A 17,548-nucleotide genomic window follows, 5' to 3' on the forward strand; every position below is an offset into this window, starting at 1 on the left:
ACCAAATCTTATAACCAGAGCAGAACATAAAGTCCAAGTATGAATTGAAATTGCATTTCAAACATCCTATGTTTTAAGTTTCACAACTAATTCCCATTCCTTTGTAAAGCTGACACAAGAGTCAAAACAAAAGAATTAAAGTTTTTGCATGTTTAAATTGATGGGGCATTATTTTTAGCAATAATGCTTGGAGCTCCTCAATTCTATGTACACTTAGTTGATAATAACGTTTATTTAATATGGTGTACTTAGTATATCTGTTTCAGCATTGTCTTTCCATACACATACATCAGTAAGCATAGCAATAATTCTAAACCCTTAGAAATACCTAATGCCCTGAACACAAGACTCCAGTAGAAATACTTTAAACCCAAGATTTTCTTGCTTAAAAGAAACAGAATTCCCCTTCCCCTACAATACACCAATGGGGTGGGCTGAGGGTTGTATCTATATTTGCTAAGCAGCCTCAAGTGCACATAAGAAAACAGTCTAGTTTTCTGAACCAGGGTTAGGCAATTTTTACAATGCCTCACCACTTCCCATTCACTAGTTTCCCAGAGTACAAAACAAGTTTCATCATATATTGACAGGCAATATCTGTCAATATATGAAGGGGAGGGAGATTTATATGCTGCCTGTTTTCATGACTCTAGGGTTAGGCAAAATAGCCTAGCTCAGCGAAAAATACTATCACTGGTAGAACAGTGTCTCAAAGAACCTGATCAGCTTGGAGGGCGGAGATGACGTTTAGTATCTTCCTGCAGCTTTTTGTCTCATGGTTGTGTCCAAATTTGGCACAATGTATATGGAAATACAAACTATTATTATATTCAAAACATGATCCATGTGGTTGCAACAGGTTCTAGATCCCAGATGCAATTTACATATTCTTTGAAGACATTTCTCTTCACAAAAATAATCATCAGAAAATAAATAGATATGTTTAGTATTAAAGAGGTCCATGTATCAAATAACACACACAATTTAAGACATCTAAACAACTATTGAAATGATTGAACTCAAGGACCAAGAAATTCAGCTGGGATTAAATTGCAACATAAACTATATTTTTAAAGACTTGTATTATGTTTAGATTTTGTTTCTTGACATATTTTCCATACTTTTCTTTCAAATAAAGATAACTATAACTATAATTGGGAGGAAGAAAAGTAGTTACGAAATTAAATTATTAGACCAACCAATGCCCCACTGAGTCATTGTTTCAGAGACATTCCCTTACCCAGAGAAACAGAATGACTGAGGGGGAAAAAGCAAGGATCAGGAAACAATTTCCAACTTCCTGCCAGCTTTCCATTGAATTTCCTAGATGAAATCTGACAGGGAGAACCAGAAATCTGCCCCCCTCCCTCCCATTTCCCTCAGGCAAGTAAAGTGGTTGCTACTAGGTGTGGGAAAGAATGAGGGATTGACTAACTAATGATGACTGAACATTCAAAATAGATCGTACCACAACAGCAGCCGCTACTGCTAACCAGCCATAACTTCCCAATATTTTATTACCCATGATAATTTGTTTCCTTCACTAATATTCAATTATAATCTCCCTTCCAATGACATTTATTATTCAGTGCTTTACATTCTGAAATTTTTAAAAATTCTTCATCTTCTTCCAAGTAACATCTTTTCAGGTATTTGAAGAGTGTTATATTCCCCAGTTGTGTTTATCTCAGGCTTAAATCTCTGCTCAAGAATTTGATTTCTAGTCACCTAATATTCTTGATGTCTTCCTTTGAACCTGTTGCAATTTCTCCCAATACTTTTTGAAATAACAGAATAAAATAACAGAATTTGAAGGGACCTTGTAGGTCTTCTAGTCCAAGCCCCTGCTCAAGCAGATTATATACTGTTTCAGACAAATGACTGTACAGTCTCTTCTTTAAAATCTCCAGTAAATGGAAATTAAATGTGGGGTTGCAATGGACACCATATTCAAAATGGGGTGTACCCTTGGCTTACCTGAGAAAGAAGCAATAAATAAAAGCTTTCTATAGTATAACCTTAAGAAACAAATGTAAAGATAAAGAAGGAATCTGTAGTGATCATCTGCACTGCTGGTAGCATGTTTGTGATCCAACTAAAAAATGAATTGCCATGTGTTAGCAGCAAGTGCAAATTTACAGGGTCTATGAAGAAAGGATCAAAGCAGTGAACAAAGCAGAGAAAGCTCATATTGAATTGAGGTAAAAGGATGAAGCTTTAACAAGAAACAAAAGGGGATGCTACATGATTAAACTGGCAGAACTGAGATATAGAAGATACACTGTGACTCAGAGTTTTGAATCCTGTTCAACACTGACAAAACAAACAGAAAATAAATACCAAAAGAAAATGGAATACCGTGACACTTTTGAAAGGCATATTTCCTTAACAATTAAAGGCAGTTTAAAAAAAAAACGAAGTAGCAGTCTGCTATATTCCAAGGAACTTCCTAGCAGGTCATGCATCATGCAGCAGGAATTGTCTTGTGTTGCTTTTTGTTATGAGAACAGAAGGCACCAAGATATTCAATGGGTTGTTGTAGGGAAAAATAGGAGGCAAAAGTATTAAGTTATGTTCACCATCTTGCATTCATCATCATCATAATCATACTCAGATGCTATTTATTGGGCTCCTTAAAAGATAAATACATCCTCCCGGATTTGAACTGCATATGGATTCAATGGAATATCAGCATTATGGACATCCCCAGCGTTGTCACTCTTTCGACACTTCTTTTTGTTTTGATAGTATTAGAAATTTCTTTTGATGATATTTCCCACGTGGTCTTATCACTTAAAAGCTGATGGAAATTAAAAGACTGGGGCTGAATAAAGAAGAGTAAAGCAAGAGCTCTGACAAGCGGAAAAATAATGTGGATTAGTAACAGATTTGCAAACTGAGTCAGTGGTGAAGTGGTTGAAAAGAAAGGCAATTACAGCCAACCAATACATTTTATAATATAAAATAACACTTCTATTTTAGTTTGCAATGGCCAGGATGTAGTCCACATAGTATCCAGTTTCAGGCAGAAAACTTTTAAGTTTTAGAGAAACGGACAAATGTTAAAAAAAAAAAAAAAGGAAAAGAAAACTATCAGGGACTTAGAAGCTAAATCCCATGATGAGAAACTGAATAAACTGAGAGCATTTACTCTTAAGAATTAGGAATATAATTGCATATTTGAAAGTACACAAGCTTGTTTTCCTATAATTCCCATAATGCCATCACAGAAGTACACAAACACCTTTCACACAATGGAATCAATTACCTACATACAGGGAATGATTTGGATTCCTGAACTGAGCAGGGAGTTGGATTTGATAGCCTAAATGGTTATCCTATATATAATCATAGTTAAGGATGATTATACATGCAAACCTTTCTGCATCAAACTGAAAATCAAGACTAGGTATATATAAAATATTCCATTCCAGAGCCAGAATATTCTGTTGTAGAATATTACCTTGAAGAAAGACTACAAAGGTAGTTATGTAAAAACAATTTAACCCTAAAAGAAAAAAAAATGAGAAAAAAACCCTCAAGTTTGCCCTGTCATGATTTCCTTTGGCAGAAGATGGAGAAACTCTGTCATGCCTTTAAGATCCTATTATACCATGCAACAATAGAGTTCCAGTAGTTCGTATGAAGTCTGCTTTCTGACCATCAAAAGACTGACATCTGGGAATCTAAAAGGTATATTGTTAAAGATCTTCTCTGAACTCAGAAGGTAGTCCTTACTTAGCAATTGTTTCAGCAACTATTTGCAGTTACGATGGTGCTTAAAAATGGTGAGCAATGGCTGAATTTATTATCTTCACCTCATTTTTATGTCATATGATTACCATTACAGTCCTGTGTAAAAATCGCAAGCATAGTTGTAACCACTTTGCTCAATAATCTTTCCAGTCCAAATTGTGATCACTGAAGGAAAACTAAAATGTACTGATGCAGCCATTATACGTAGCAGTTTTCCAGAAGCAAAGCTTTTGGAATAGAAAATGGTTGACAATGCTCCATGGAACATAGCTAATGAATTTCAATTACATGAAAATGTAATCCAAATAAAATTGAGCCATTTTCTAACAGTAAGAACTATTTGACAATAAAGCAAAAAACCAAAGGAAAATGGCCAATTTCCCTTCCCAGGAAATATTTGATTTGATGACTTAGCTGATATACTGTAACTACAAAACTGTAAATTACTTTGTAAGAGAGGATATACTAAATATCAAGATAAGTAGGAAAACCCTAGTTAAAATCACGTATTATCTGTCTTATTGAACATGAGAAAGAAACGTATCCATGTGGCGCAAATGCAAAAGAAAGAGTTAGATATATTATAAATACTATACAGCTGCGTTTAACATCAGCATAAGTTAACAGCAGACTATCCATAACATCTTCATAAAATTGCTGAATTTGTTTGCATATGGTTTTTCATCCCATGTAAACCACAGGGGATTATTAGACTGTATGTGAATACACATGCAATTTCTTCATTGTCTTAGCTTTGTTTGTTAATGCTATTAGATTTTGAAGTTCGAATTCACTTTTTAAACATATTCAAGCAAATTTTGGTATTTAAAAAAGTTCCATCTCAATTTACTTTATGTATGTTCATGAACTTGCTCTTCCCAACCAAAAGTAATATGATTTACTGAAACTATACTAGGACAATAATCCTTTTCATACCAAGAGCAGTGGCTCACATGGTTAGGATGCTGGGTTGGAAGTTAGTGAGCCAAGTGCTGCTGCGTGGCAGGGTGAACTCCCAGCCAACTCCTTGATGGGGACATGAAAGGAGGCACCATGGGTGTCTTCCAACAGTGAGGCTAATCCTTTCAACCCAGAAATGCCTTAAGTGGTGCCTCCACTACAAACGGGAAGGGGACCCTTTTCTGTACTTGTCATTTTTAGGCACTAAAGTAGAAATAAAGCTATACTATTCCCAGCAATATAATTCAAACTAGGCAGAAACAGTTTTCGGTTATCTACAAATGTGGGTACTTGTTTCTTATTTACATTTATTTAAAAAAGAGAGTGGATATTCATTCAATCCTACTAAACTGAGTTGATGAAATGTATTTTCTGAATTTTAAGTATTCCTCCTATGTGCTTTAACAATGTTTTATAACAGCATTCCTATGTTGATGTTCAGCATATGTAAATTCATGTTCAACCAGATATAACTTGAATTTTAAAATGTGAAGTTAGCATTTCAATCTTTGAAAACTACAAGGCATATAATAGAAATATCTAATTATTCTGTGTAATTTCAAATGGTTTGTGAGGGAGCACTTGATTTCAGATGATTTCAGAATATGTCAAACATCTCACTTCTGAAGTTATACTCTTAATTATAATAAGTCAATTGTTCTTCATAAACATTTTAACAGCATAACAATTTCGACCTGCTTTTCACTGTGATTATTGCAAATAGGTATAAATAATAGATAGAGAGTAAAATGTTATTTTTCCAAGGACACAAAATGCTTGAAGTCTATAGAGTTAATGGTACTGATCTGAAAATTATAAATAAATTATAAATAAAACCATAGTAACCCACTGCTGGTTAATTTTTCATGTATCAAATGCTTTGGAATTATTCACTGGAAGGGATTAAATATCAGATTTATCAAAGGAAAAAAATACTTATTTTTCAGTTTCTATTTATCATCAGTCACATTTCAGTCAAGATGTTTATTCAATGGCAATACAATGATTAGATTATGTTACTCTTCTTACAATACATGGTTAATAATTTATATATTACTTTGTTAATTAATGAATCTGTTAAAATAACTTAAACTAAAAATAATTTGCTTTGACTAGGTTTACATCCATTTTCTATCACAGCTTTGTTAATCATCTCCAAGACATGCAGAGGATATACATATGCCCACTGTGACTTACTTTCTTTTATATAACAGCAAAATTACCTTTCCCTTACCAAAGTAGTAGCAGGTATTGCATGTTATGTTTCTTACAGAAAGATAAAAGATCAATGCAATTTTTAAAGTAATGTGTATTGAATGCTGAATAGTGTTTTGCTAAAATGTGATGGTGAATCCTTTGTATCCATGAGTAAACCACTAAGAACTGAAAATAGAACCAACCTTTAGACTCATGGGGACAGAGAGAGATGTTTTATATATGAGTCTAAGTAACTGAGACAATGACGAAAGAATCTTCCCTGAAATTTACTTATTCCACAAATTACTAAAATGATAGCAACATTTAGTACCATTTGCAGAAATCAGAACAGTGTCACCAGAAATGAAGATATTCAGCTACAAAAACTATATCCCATCACTTGATATTGAATTTTGAAACAGTTTATGGAGTGCTTCATTATTATGGGATTGTTCAGCATTCATGAACCCAAATATCCTACCAAATATTACAAACTGGTTCAACAAGGTTAATTCCTCTAGAAAACTTTCTCACATTTCTTAAGAGTTTTATAAACCAGAATGGGTTTTTTAGCTTTGCAGATTTAAATGTTAAACATAGTGTGTTCATGTAAATGACATTAGTAGTCACTTGAAATAGAGAAATTTAGTTTTCATTTCAAAAAAAATTCCTAAGCCTATTGGCTTTTTTCTTCACTAACAAGATGAAAATAGAACATAATCAATGCCATTAATTTACATAATTTATGCACGCAGCAAAATTCATAGTATTATGAAGAATGTAGCATATTAGACCCAAAATTACAACTATGCTGGTGGCAATTCTACTTAGCCATCAATATTTCTAGAGAAGATGCATCCATACAACTTTATTTCATTTTTTAAAGGATATCAGCACATTGGACTACAGTTTATATCCGCTTACACTGGAATAAGTACTGCATTATTAGTGTCACAACACTAGAAGGTACAAGTGATGTAATGTTCTCAGTCTGTCATATGAGTATCTCCGTTGAAAACAGTATATGGGAATCCACACAACTTTTTTGAAATTATATCTGTTAAGCTAGAGTAGTTTTTAGGTTCCTTTTTCTGACACATCCAGCAATCAGTATACCTTCTAGGTAACATGTTCATAATACAGATTTATTGATTTATATATTAGTTATATCTCACCTTCCTTCAGGAGGGCAAGGTAGCATACACAGCGGTCTCTCTTTAATTTTTCCCAAACAGCGTGAGGTATTTTGGGGTATTTGGAGTGTGATTGGACCAAAGACTTCCAGTAAGTTTATATGGTTGAGGGTAAACTTGAATTTGGCTCGCCCCAGTTTACTCCAGCACTTGGAAATATTACATACCCATTGGCTTGTGTTTGCACTGATGTTTCAAAATAATATTGAATATTACCTTCAAGTGTGCCCTCTCCCTTGCCAGATCATGTGACAAGTTCTTCCATAAGGCTTTCTACACTGATTTTCCCTCCCATATTATTCAATACCAATTTCATATTAAATAACACACCTAAAATGCCTTATAAACATTATTTTATAGACTTTTCCATAGCATCTGACTATAACTTGTTATTTTTTTGGAGAAGCATTACAACTTACCTTAGATTTTTTTAAAGGAGCTCTGTTCAGCAATTTTGCCTTGTTTTGACTGACACTGCTTCTCCATATCATTTCTATATTTTTTTATTTGTTAGACCCTGAACTGTTCAAGAAACCTGGAAGTAATCTCTATGTAAAAAACTAAAGTATGCAGTGCTCTTTTAGAGACTAAAACATTATGAATGTAACACAGTTGTCGTTAGGAAAAAGAAATGTATGAATATGTGTGCGTGGATTTTGAAATGCATGTTAATTCAATACATATGTAGATTAGGTAAAATGTACATTATGTCCGTCTGCAACAATACTTGCTGATCCAGGAAATGATCATCTTACAACCAGAATATCAAAGTAAATTATTAAATTTAGAAACATAGCTGCAGTTATAGACTAGTTTCAGTTGGAAATAAATTTCACCGTATCAGATTTAACTTGATCCAAAGATTAGGTAATCCGAATTAAATTATTCAGTGATTAAAGCAATTTTATTGATTGCCTTCTAGATAAGGAATATACTATCCAATCAACATTAATAAATTGCTCTTTATTGAGGCAATTTTAAACTACAGTCAAATTCATACTGATTGAGAGGGGCAGGGGTAGATTTATAGGCTTCCTTTCTCTGCCCCCATTCCCAAAAGATCCTAAGTGTTGCTGCAGCCATCGAGGGACTGCAAATAAGTTTGCTATATTAAGGTAGCAAAATACATGTACTGATTTGAAAAGAAATGTTTGGGGGTGCTGAAACCACTTCCATCCTCCTTTCTTTTCAAATCCACTGCAGAATTTACACAGTGCCTTAACACAATAAGCACTGAACTGAAATTGAGATTAGGTAATACATTAATGATCATTGGCAACAAGCCCTTACATTAAGTACCTTGTCACCGAGTTCCTTGGATTCATATAGTTCAGAGACCCTGAATCCATTATTTCACTAAATTTGGCATGTAATACTTCAGATCTTAGGTGGATCAAGAAAACCCTGGTGCCATTCATGATCCCAAACTGACAGTTCCAAATTTTTAAATATAATTGATTGGCTTATTCTCAAGCTGCAGTTGCCAGAAAAAAATAAGTTTAAGTCTTATATCTGCAAAAGTATTTATATTTTCTAACACAAGCCTGATATGAAATTAAACTTTATCTTCAACTGCACATTAAATATCCTCACTCCCCTATAACTATGCAAGTAATAAAATAAGCCATTACCAAAGATTAATCTGACAATAGCTTTCCTTTTCCTTCAACTTTTCTATAAACCCTAAGCAATATATGTGGATTGTAAGTAGTCCTCGACTTGCAACAATTCGTTTAGAAACCATTCTAAGTTACAATGGTGCTAAAAAAAGTTACAAGTCCTTGCACTTACAACCATAGCAGCATCCCCAGAGTCATATGATCAAAATTTGGTTGCGTGGCAACTATTTATATAATACATGACTGTGTATCTATTTACAATAGCTGCATCTACAACTTAATGACCATTTGATTCACTTAACAACTGCAATGATTTACTTAACAACCATGATAAAAAAATCAAAACAATCAGATGCAACTCACTTAACACAGCTGCTACCTTATTTAAAAATAGAAATGTTGGTCCCAGCTATGCTCATACATTGAGGACTACCTATATCAGTTTTCTGCTCATAAATGTTAACAAATGTAATCAAATGCCCAAATACTTAAAACCTTGTCCAAATGGTATAATTCATAATTTATAAATTTGTCAAATTCTTTTACCATAGATCCCTCCCCTTAGCTACTTCTTCCCATTACATAGGCTCTTTGGGGTGCTCTAAGCTCATACTGATAAATAAATAAGAATAAAAAGCACAGATCAGAAAGGGTAAGCCAGGATCAGAAAGTATTTTCCATAATTCTTGATTTTGTAACATATTAATTTATGTATACTAATTTTACACACACACACACATATATAGAGCGAATCTTTTTATTATACTACGAATTATTGTGATTTATATTCCTTACTTTAGATTACTTGACCTTAAAGGTAATTTTATAGTTCTATATTTAAAAAATCTAGTTTCAGGAAGCACGATCTTAGTGTGAAAACTGACACATGATAGGAAACAGGAAAAGATAGGATTAAGAAAAAGGACTAGCAACTGTATTGGACCATAGCTTTGTAAACCACAGGTATGACATGGTGAATGAATAAGTGAATGAATGAATGAACATGAACAATTGACTGGATGCAAAGGTTCTGGTATTAGCCATTTGAATGTTCTACTAACAATGGAATGAAACAGTGGATGCAATTCACTGGAAGCAAAAGATTATATGTCAAAGGAATATATGATGTGCTGATCAGCTGTTCTGTGCCCAACAAAGTGGTAGTAGCACTGGAGCTGGTGGCAGCCCTGAAGTTTTTGTTGTGCAGATCTGCTATAAACTTATTAAGAACTTATTCACAACATATTTTGTTTTGAATTAATGGACAATCTGAACTTTAATAACTATGTATTGTGGAATGCCAATTGTTGAAAAAAATAAAATGTAAATAATTCCAGTATAGGTTTTCTGAAACAATTGTGAAAGTAATAAATCGGTGGTCTGAAAACAAATCTTGACACAGCTGATAGGTATTGTGTGATAAATGTCTCATAATATTTGCATATTTAATCAAAAGGAATTATTTCTAATGTATTTTTCTTTCTTTTGGATTATGAAAGTATATGAAATCTAGACAAAAAATGGCAGAACATTAGAATAGCACAAAGAAGTAAAAGAGTAAAAATATAAGACATCGGTTGCTTGAGTGCTGTCACAGCTAAATAATAAATGCAGGCAGTGAATCACAAAACTAATTTCCACATCTCATGATGAGATTTAAATTGAAGGGAAAGAAACTAAACATATTTTCTAAAATATCAACTAAGCTCCCAAAAGACAGAGAGAAGTTCTTCAGGTAAGAGACTAAAAAGGCAGCATTTGGGATATGGAAGTGTGTGTATTTGAGAAATACAAAGAGGAACTGTTTTCATCTTTTCTATTTGAAAATGTATTGAAGTTCAGAGGGGAAAACTCTGGTAAGTTAACAATCAAATTCCAAATCTGTTAGTTTAGTTGGAGTCAAAATATTTGAAGTGTTCATTTTACTAAAATGTATATTATATCATTCTCTTTATCAATTTATCAATTCAAGCTTTTCAGGATGAATATTGTTCTTCATTATTCATAATCAGAACTCAAAAATTAAAGGCTTAACATTCCAGCAGCCCGGATTATATTTTGCTTTGTAGGAGTTATCCGTCTGGAATGAATACAGAAATGTGGCACCGCCAACACCTGAAAGCTGAACTTACCAAGAAGTGGGACTGGTTGGGATACAGAAGCTGATATACTAGCAGAAGTGACAGGTGGCGGAGCATTTGGATATCCTTTGGAGCCTTCTGCATTTTCACCATTTCCTCTAGCTCCAGAAACTACTGTTGGAATAGGGTTCCCTATAGAAGAGTCTTTGGTAGTGTCTTCATTTATAGTGGCCACAGTAGCTAAAAATGACATTAATAACATTTTAAATAGCATAAACTTCTATTGGAATTATCTTTAACACCAAACAACTCTCACTTACAATTTGGGATATTTACTCCTCCAGAAGGAGGGGCAGAAACTGGAGGAACTGAAACCGATGGATTAATGGGAGGTGGTGGTCCAGGAGGAAGAAAACCTATGAAGAAAGAAATAATGAAGTATCACTTTTAGAACAGTCATTCATTCAACTGATCTATAAACAGAAAGCCATACTTTCTAGAGTACCTAACACATAATGCATATGCCTACAAACTTTCTAGGAACTATTAATATACCTGGTGGTAAATGCATTGGATTGAAGCCTGGTCGCATAAATGGTGGTGGTGGTGGAGGAGGAACTCCAGGACCAAATCCAGGAGGTGGAATTCCTAATGGAGGAGTAAATGTAGGAGGCTGAAGGGTACCAACCATTGGAGGACCTGGTTGATGTGGTGGTACCTGCAATTGGATAAAATTATTTTCATTTTATTGCATAGTTTCTTATCCTTACAGGTAACTTTATGTCAGAAACAGAAAATTGGTAAAGTTCATTTTAATTAAACCCTCACCTCAAGTTCTTAATAGTTAGAGATTTAAATTCTGAATCACAAATAAAATAAACCACCGATAAATGCTATTTTTAAATCAAGATATAGTTCATATCGAAACAGTAGTGACAAAAGCAAGTATCAGAGGTTCCTTATTTATCTGCTTCTTCCTTTGGCATAACATATATTATTTCTTTAATTAACAGTGTACATTTAAACAATCGAGTAGCTCATACAATGTCATATTTGTAAGTGCTGATTGAAATGTTGTTTTAGGGTGTTTTCCAAAAATGTGTTTTTTAGATGGAGCAGTGCAATTAGTGCACCTATGGAATCCAGCACAAAAAGCTACTAAGAATGTTTAGGTTATAATTCTATCTCTCAGTGAAATTCTGTAAGTTTTCTTTGAACTGCTTTGCAATTTTCTTTTGTATCAAACTTTTCCCATGTTGGGATTCATCATGCTGGACTACATGCTTCCACCGTTATAAAATTTGAAAATATAATCAATACAAAGTTTATTATGCATAATCAGCAAGACTAGTATAATGTTTGTTAAGTCCAGAATTGCTGGAGAATATCACAATGGGAAAGAACTTTTAATTGTTAGTATTTTTTGTTTGTCTGCTTGCTGAGTTGTATAATCATTAGTTGTCTCTTTTACTATCAATTCTTTCTTGTTAGCATCAATAAAATGATGTAACATTATCACTCATGATATTGTCATATGTTAAGTTGAATTGAAATAATGTATACTTTAATGGAACCAATAATAATACATTCCTGATTAGCATAATTCTTCATATTCAAAAATTTTAGTGCAATTGGATAGAGAAAAATAGTAATTACTAGTAAAATATTTTAAATGCTGCATCATCTCTATAAAACAATTAAAAGGTTAAAAGTAAATGTGTATATATTTTATTCATTCAATGTTTGTTATACAAGTAGACAAATTCAAAAATAGATTAAAACTATTAGATTTTAATATTTTTATAGTTTTATTTTCTATTTCCTTATTTGTTTACGAGGTTTTTTCAAATTGGGGGAAATGTTTCACTTGATGTTCAACAGTATGTTGCATACATTCATTTACAGGCTGTCCTTGACTTACAACCATTTGTTTAGTAGCCACTTGTAGTTATGACACCAAAAATAAGAGATTTATTACCAGTTTTCACACTTACAACCGCTGCATCATTTCCAGTCACATGATCAAAATTCGGACACTTAGCAACTGACATGTATTTATGACAGCTGCACTGTCTCAGGGTCAAGTGATCACTATTTGTAACCTTCCCACCCGGTTTCTGGTAAGTAAGTCAATGGGGGAAGGCAAATTTGCGGTATGGTTCACTTAACAACTGCAATGATTCACTTAACAACTATGTCAAAAATATTGTAAAATGGAGCAAAGCTCATTTAACTCTTACTTAGCAATGGGAATTTTGGGCTCAGTGGTTATGTGTCAAGGACTATCTATACCATAAAACATCTTAATAAAGAAATTAAAAGTGGAGATGGTCATTAGAGATAATATGCTAGGATAACTTTTAATTTAACCTGTGATTACATTTTTTTAAAAGAACTCTACATCATCATGTTTGTTTTCCATAAAAAAGAAAAACTACATAAATGATAGTTGTATTGTTTCCCACTTATGATTTGATATCCTTCTTCTATGAATTTAGCATCTGATATACATTCATCTACATATGTAAACACACTTGAAGCTATTACATAATTTGAGTAATATTTAAATTATTCTTTTGATAAAAATATATTCATTTTTAAAATTCTTGTTAAAGTAATTTTAGTTCTAAACTTTGTTTATGATTATCGTATTTTTCCATTTATAAGACGATACTTTTTCTTTAAAATATTTACCTGAAAATGGAGGGGCGTCTTATACATGGGGGACCGAGAGAATCAGGGTTGCAAAACTGCTGATACCTTATCTTTGCAAACTAGCCTCACAAGCCAAATTTCTGATTGCAGAGACAAGCTACCCTGTTTGCCCAAAAATAAGACCTTCCCAGATAATAAGCCCAATCAGACTTTTGAGCGCATGTGCTAAAATAAGCCCTCCCCTAACATATTTAAATGGATGTGCAGCCAGTCAGGGGGGGAGGGAGGACATGCCCCATGCACCCCACATGCACCTGCCATCCATGTGGAACGGTTTTGCAGAGACCGCTCCTGCAAACCCTAGCTACCACTCTCCTTCTCTTAGAGGCAACCACAAAAAGAGCAGCAGGCCCAGTGATGCTAAGGCTGGCTAGAGTATGCCAGAAACAGAGACAGAACTTCCGGCCCTCTCTGGATCAGCCGATCTGCGGGCTGCAGTTAAAGGACCTCTTGCACCTCAAAAATAGTAAGACCTTCCCAAAAATAAGACCAAGTGCTTATTTCGGGGGCCAAAAGAAAATATGACCCTGTCTTATTTTTGGGGAAACACAGTAACAGGTTTCATCCAATCATGAGCCTTATGTAACTGACATCACCTGATGCTCTGGAGAGTGTGTAGCCAGTGTCCAGATGCGATAGTGAGCAGTAATTTTGGAGTGTTCTGAGCCCATAAAAATGTCAGAAAACAAAAAAATAAATATTGGTATCAGTAATCGAATGTCTTACTCTGCAAAATAAATGTCTTCTATTTCATGTTTAAAATGTTGATTTCTGAATTTTGGGTAAGAAAGTGAGGGGGAGGGAATACTATACATAGGAAAAATCTTATAGATGGGAAAATACGGTAATTACATAATGAACAAATTATCTGATACTACTGTTCCTAAAATTATACTTTTTTTAAAAAGCTTGCAGTATGATTTATTTCACCCATATCATTTTTTTTGAGCAAAGTGCTAAAATGCTCCAGAGCAGGAATGTCAAACTTGATTTCATTGAGGGACATACCAGGGTTGTGTTGGAGGGTCAGGGTGGGCATGGCCAGCTCAACATCACTCATGTCAGGTCAGGGATGTCTGTGGTGGCCCAAGTGTTCTACCAGCAAAAATGGGCTTTTGAGCTCCGCTTTTGGCTACAACAACCTCCTGCAACCCTCTGCCAGCGAAACGTAGGCTGCCCTCCCAAGCTCAGTTTTTCCTGGCAGAGGAAAAACAGGCCGGTCCTTTGCTATTTCCAGGGCAACCCCAGGGGCCGGATCAAAGAACCCCACAGGCAGATCCGGTCCCTCTGCCTTGAGTTTGGCACCCCTGCTCTAGAGGCAGTTTGGAAAATCTAACACACTTCTAAGGCTTTAATTCTGATGAAATCTACACCCCAATTTCTTCATGAAAGATCCTCATAAATTATATTTTGTAAGTTAATACTGTATATTCTTTCCATTCAACTTACTATCTTCTCTACAATTTAATGGGAGAAAATCCTCAATTTATGCATCCCTTTTAAAAATGCTGTGTAATGAAAGTAATTTCAACTGAAGGATACACTTAATATTATTTTTCAGGTTCTCATTCACAATTAAATCCAATTTCACAAATCTCAAACATGTCTTCTGTTTTCTATTAATTTAACACTCATGCTGATTTTCTTACACAATAAAGTTATCATGACCTGAATATTACAGGATGTTTGGCTGTCCTTTAAGCTAAAAATCTTAACATTACGAAGAATTTCAAATACAATTTTTAGAAATCAAACCCATATTACATATATATCAAAAGAAAGTATTTGAAGTTATACAAGTATCCAATGGAGGAGAGGGGGAGAGGCACATTGAACTTGCCTGTGGTGGTGGTACTGTTATTGGTGTAGGTATAGGTATAGGCATTTGGATTGGCAAGGCTTTAGCTACAGGTGACGTTTGTTCATTATGTGCAGTATCACCACTTCCAGCTCCTCCATTCTGGGCTAACTGGTTTTCTGATTTTTTTGGAATTCCTTTCCATTCTATAAAAGATTAAAAAGAATGTAAAAATATTTCATCTCAAATTATTCATTCATTTAAACTTATCTTTAAATTGCTTTAAATATGTTTAATTCCTTGTGCATATAAGGTTGCCTAAACACATTGTGTACAGAATTCATACATGTCTTTATTTATTTTTCTTTGGATGAAGGCAATATTCTTCATAAAAAATGTAGCTCTTTTTTAAATACTGCATCTTCAACTCAGTCCCTTTATACTGCTTGCTAATTACTATATATTCAGAATTATGGTCAAGAAATATTTTATAGTAATCCAACACAGAAAACTTCCCAGTCTTTTTCATGAAAATGATTCTTTATAAAACTAGATGAATGATACCCAGAAATATAGACAGAAGAAACAAATACAGATTTCACTTCCATTAGAAGAAAAAAAATATATGTATATTCCTAAATCTATTTAAGACCATTTCACAATATTCAAGTTTTTCTGTGTAACAGATGAAGATGAAATAAGCAGAAACTCAAAATACTTTCCTTCTCCATGTGTGTGTATATAGCAATAGCACTTAGACTTCTATGCCACTTCATAATGCTTTACAGCCCTCCTTAAGCAGGTTTACAGTCAGCATATTTCCCCCAACAATCTGGGTCCTCATTTTACCCACCTCAGAAAGATGGAAGGCGGAATCAACCTTGAACCTGGTAAGATTCAATCTGCCAAACGGCTGGCAGCTGGTGATCAGCAGAAGGGCCTGCAGTACTGCCCTCTAACCACTACGCCACAGCAGCTCATATGCTGTCAAGGTAGCTTCATTTTTTTAATATATGAACTAGAGCTCTGAATTTTGCAGATATTATTTAAAGTGGTGCTGCATGAAGTAGGAACACAGCACTAATTAGAAACTCATTAAGCAACTGTAAGTGTTTCTAGGATTGAATATACTATGGTGAATCTATGCTGCAGCTATAAATTATTGGAAACACATGCAGCTACTTTAATGAGTTGCAGGCAGGTGCAGTATTCACAATCCTGGATCATCCAAATGTCTTCCAAATTGAATCCAAAGTCTAGACAGCCACAAGGATGTCATCAGAGCACTTCAATAAGGCATACTTTATTATTTTATTTGGGCACTTTGACTTTCCTTCCTATTTGTATGCAACTGTATGTATATTTGTCAGTAATTTTTCAAAGTCACATTAACTTATCAATTTGGCAAAAATATATATATATACTTCACTACTATGAACTAAAATTATATGTAAATATTGAAGAATTTAAAATACACAGACCCACATATAAAATGTACTCAATATATTAAATTTGGTTTATAATAATATGGTTATCTTAAATGAATGTTATCTATTTTTCTAGATATATTGTACATTTTAGCTTTATGCATTCTATTTAGATCCTGCTTATTATTATCTGAATTTGTATTGTTCTCCAGAAGTCAGGATTCAGCATTCAGAATAGACACAGTCCTAAAACAGGTATAAAATTTAGGGAGACTTGTTTTATCATTGTTTGAGGGGCTGCCACAAAGAAGAGGGGGTCAAATTATTCTCCAAAACATCAGAGGGCAGAACAAGAAACAATGGTTGGAAACTAATCAAAGAGAGAAGCAACCTGTCTATTCCCTTCTTTTGAGGCCATTTTTCACCCTCCAAAGCCTCCAGAAGGCACCGGAGGTCGAAAATCGGCCCTACAGACAAACCTGACGTAACCATTCCCGAACTTCCGGGTTCCCCGTAGATCCGTTTTTCGCCCTATGAGCAAACCCGGCCCTACAAGCAACCTGGCCTATGGCTCTACAGGTAAACCGGAAGTGACTTCTGGTTTGTCCGTAGGGCCGTTTTTCGCCCTCTGGAGCCTTCAGGAAAGCCTCCTGAGGTCAAAAATTGGCCCTACGGACAAACCAGAAGTCACCATTCCCGAAGTTCCGGGTTCCCCATAGGTTTGTTTTTTGCCATCCGGAAGGCCGGGGAGGGAGACTGTTTTTGCCCTCCCCAGGCTCCAAGAAAGCCTCTGGAGCCTGGG

The 17,548-nt window shown here is 34.5% G+C and overlaps 1 protein-coding gene across 4 annotated transcripts in view; it reads right to left on the bottom strand.

Moving 5' to 3' along the window:
* The window catches only part of SCAF4 (SR-related CTD associated factor 4), an 83,025-nt gene that overhangs the window by 3,928 nt on the left and 61,549 nt on the right, over window positions 1–17,548 (bottom strand). For 3 of the 4 annotated variants that reach the window (XM_032220015.1, XM_032220014.1, XM_032220013.1), the window contains 4 exons: window positions 15,362–15,525; window positions 11,362–11,524; window positions 11,127–11,222; window positions 10,858–11,046 (listed from right to left, as the gene is read on the bottom strand). In XM_032220015.1, coding sequence (XP_032075906.1) covers window positions 10,858–11,046; window positions 11,127–11,222; window positions 11,362–11,524; window positions 15,362–15,525 — 612 coding nt within the window. The remainder of the gene's footprint in view (window positions 1–10,857; window positions 11,047–11,126; window positions 11,223–11,361; window positions 11,525–15,361; window positions 15,526–17,548) is intronic. The other variant, XM_032220017.1, reaches the window with a different exon arrangement.

The sequence above is a fragment of the Thamnophis elegans genome, chromosome 6 (genome assembly GCF_009769535.1).
Source record: "Thamnophis elegans isolate rThaEle1 chromosome 6, rThaEle1.pri, whole genome shotgun sequence".
Lineage (NCBI taxonomy): Eukaryota > Metazoa > Chordata > Lepidosauria > Squamata > Colubridae > Thamnophis > Thamnophis elegans.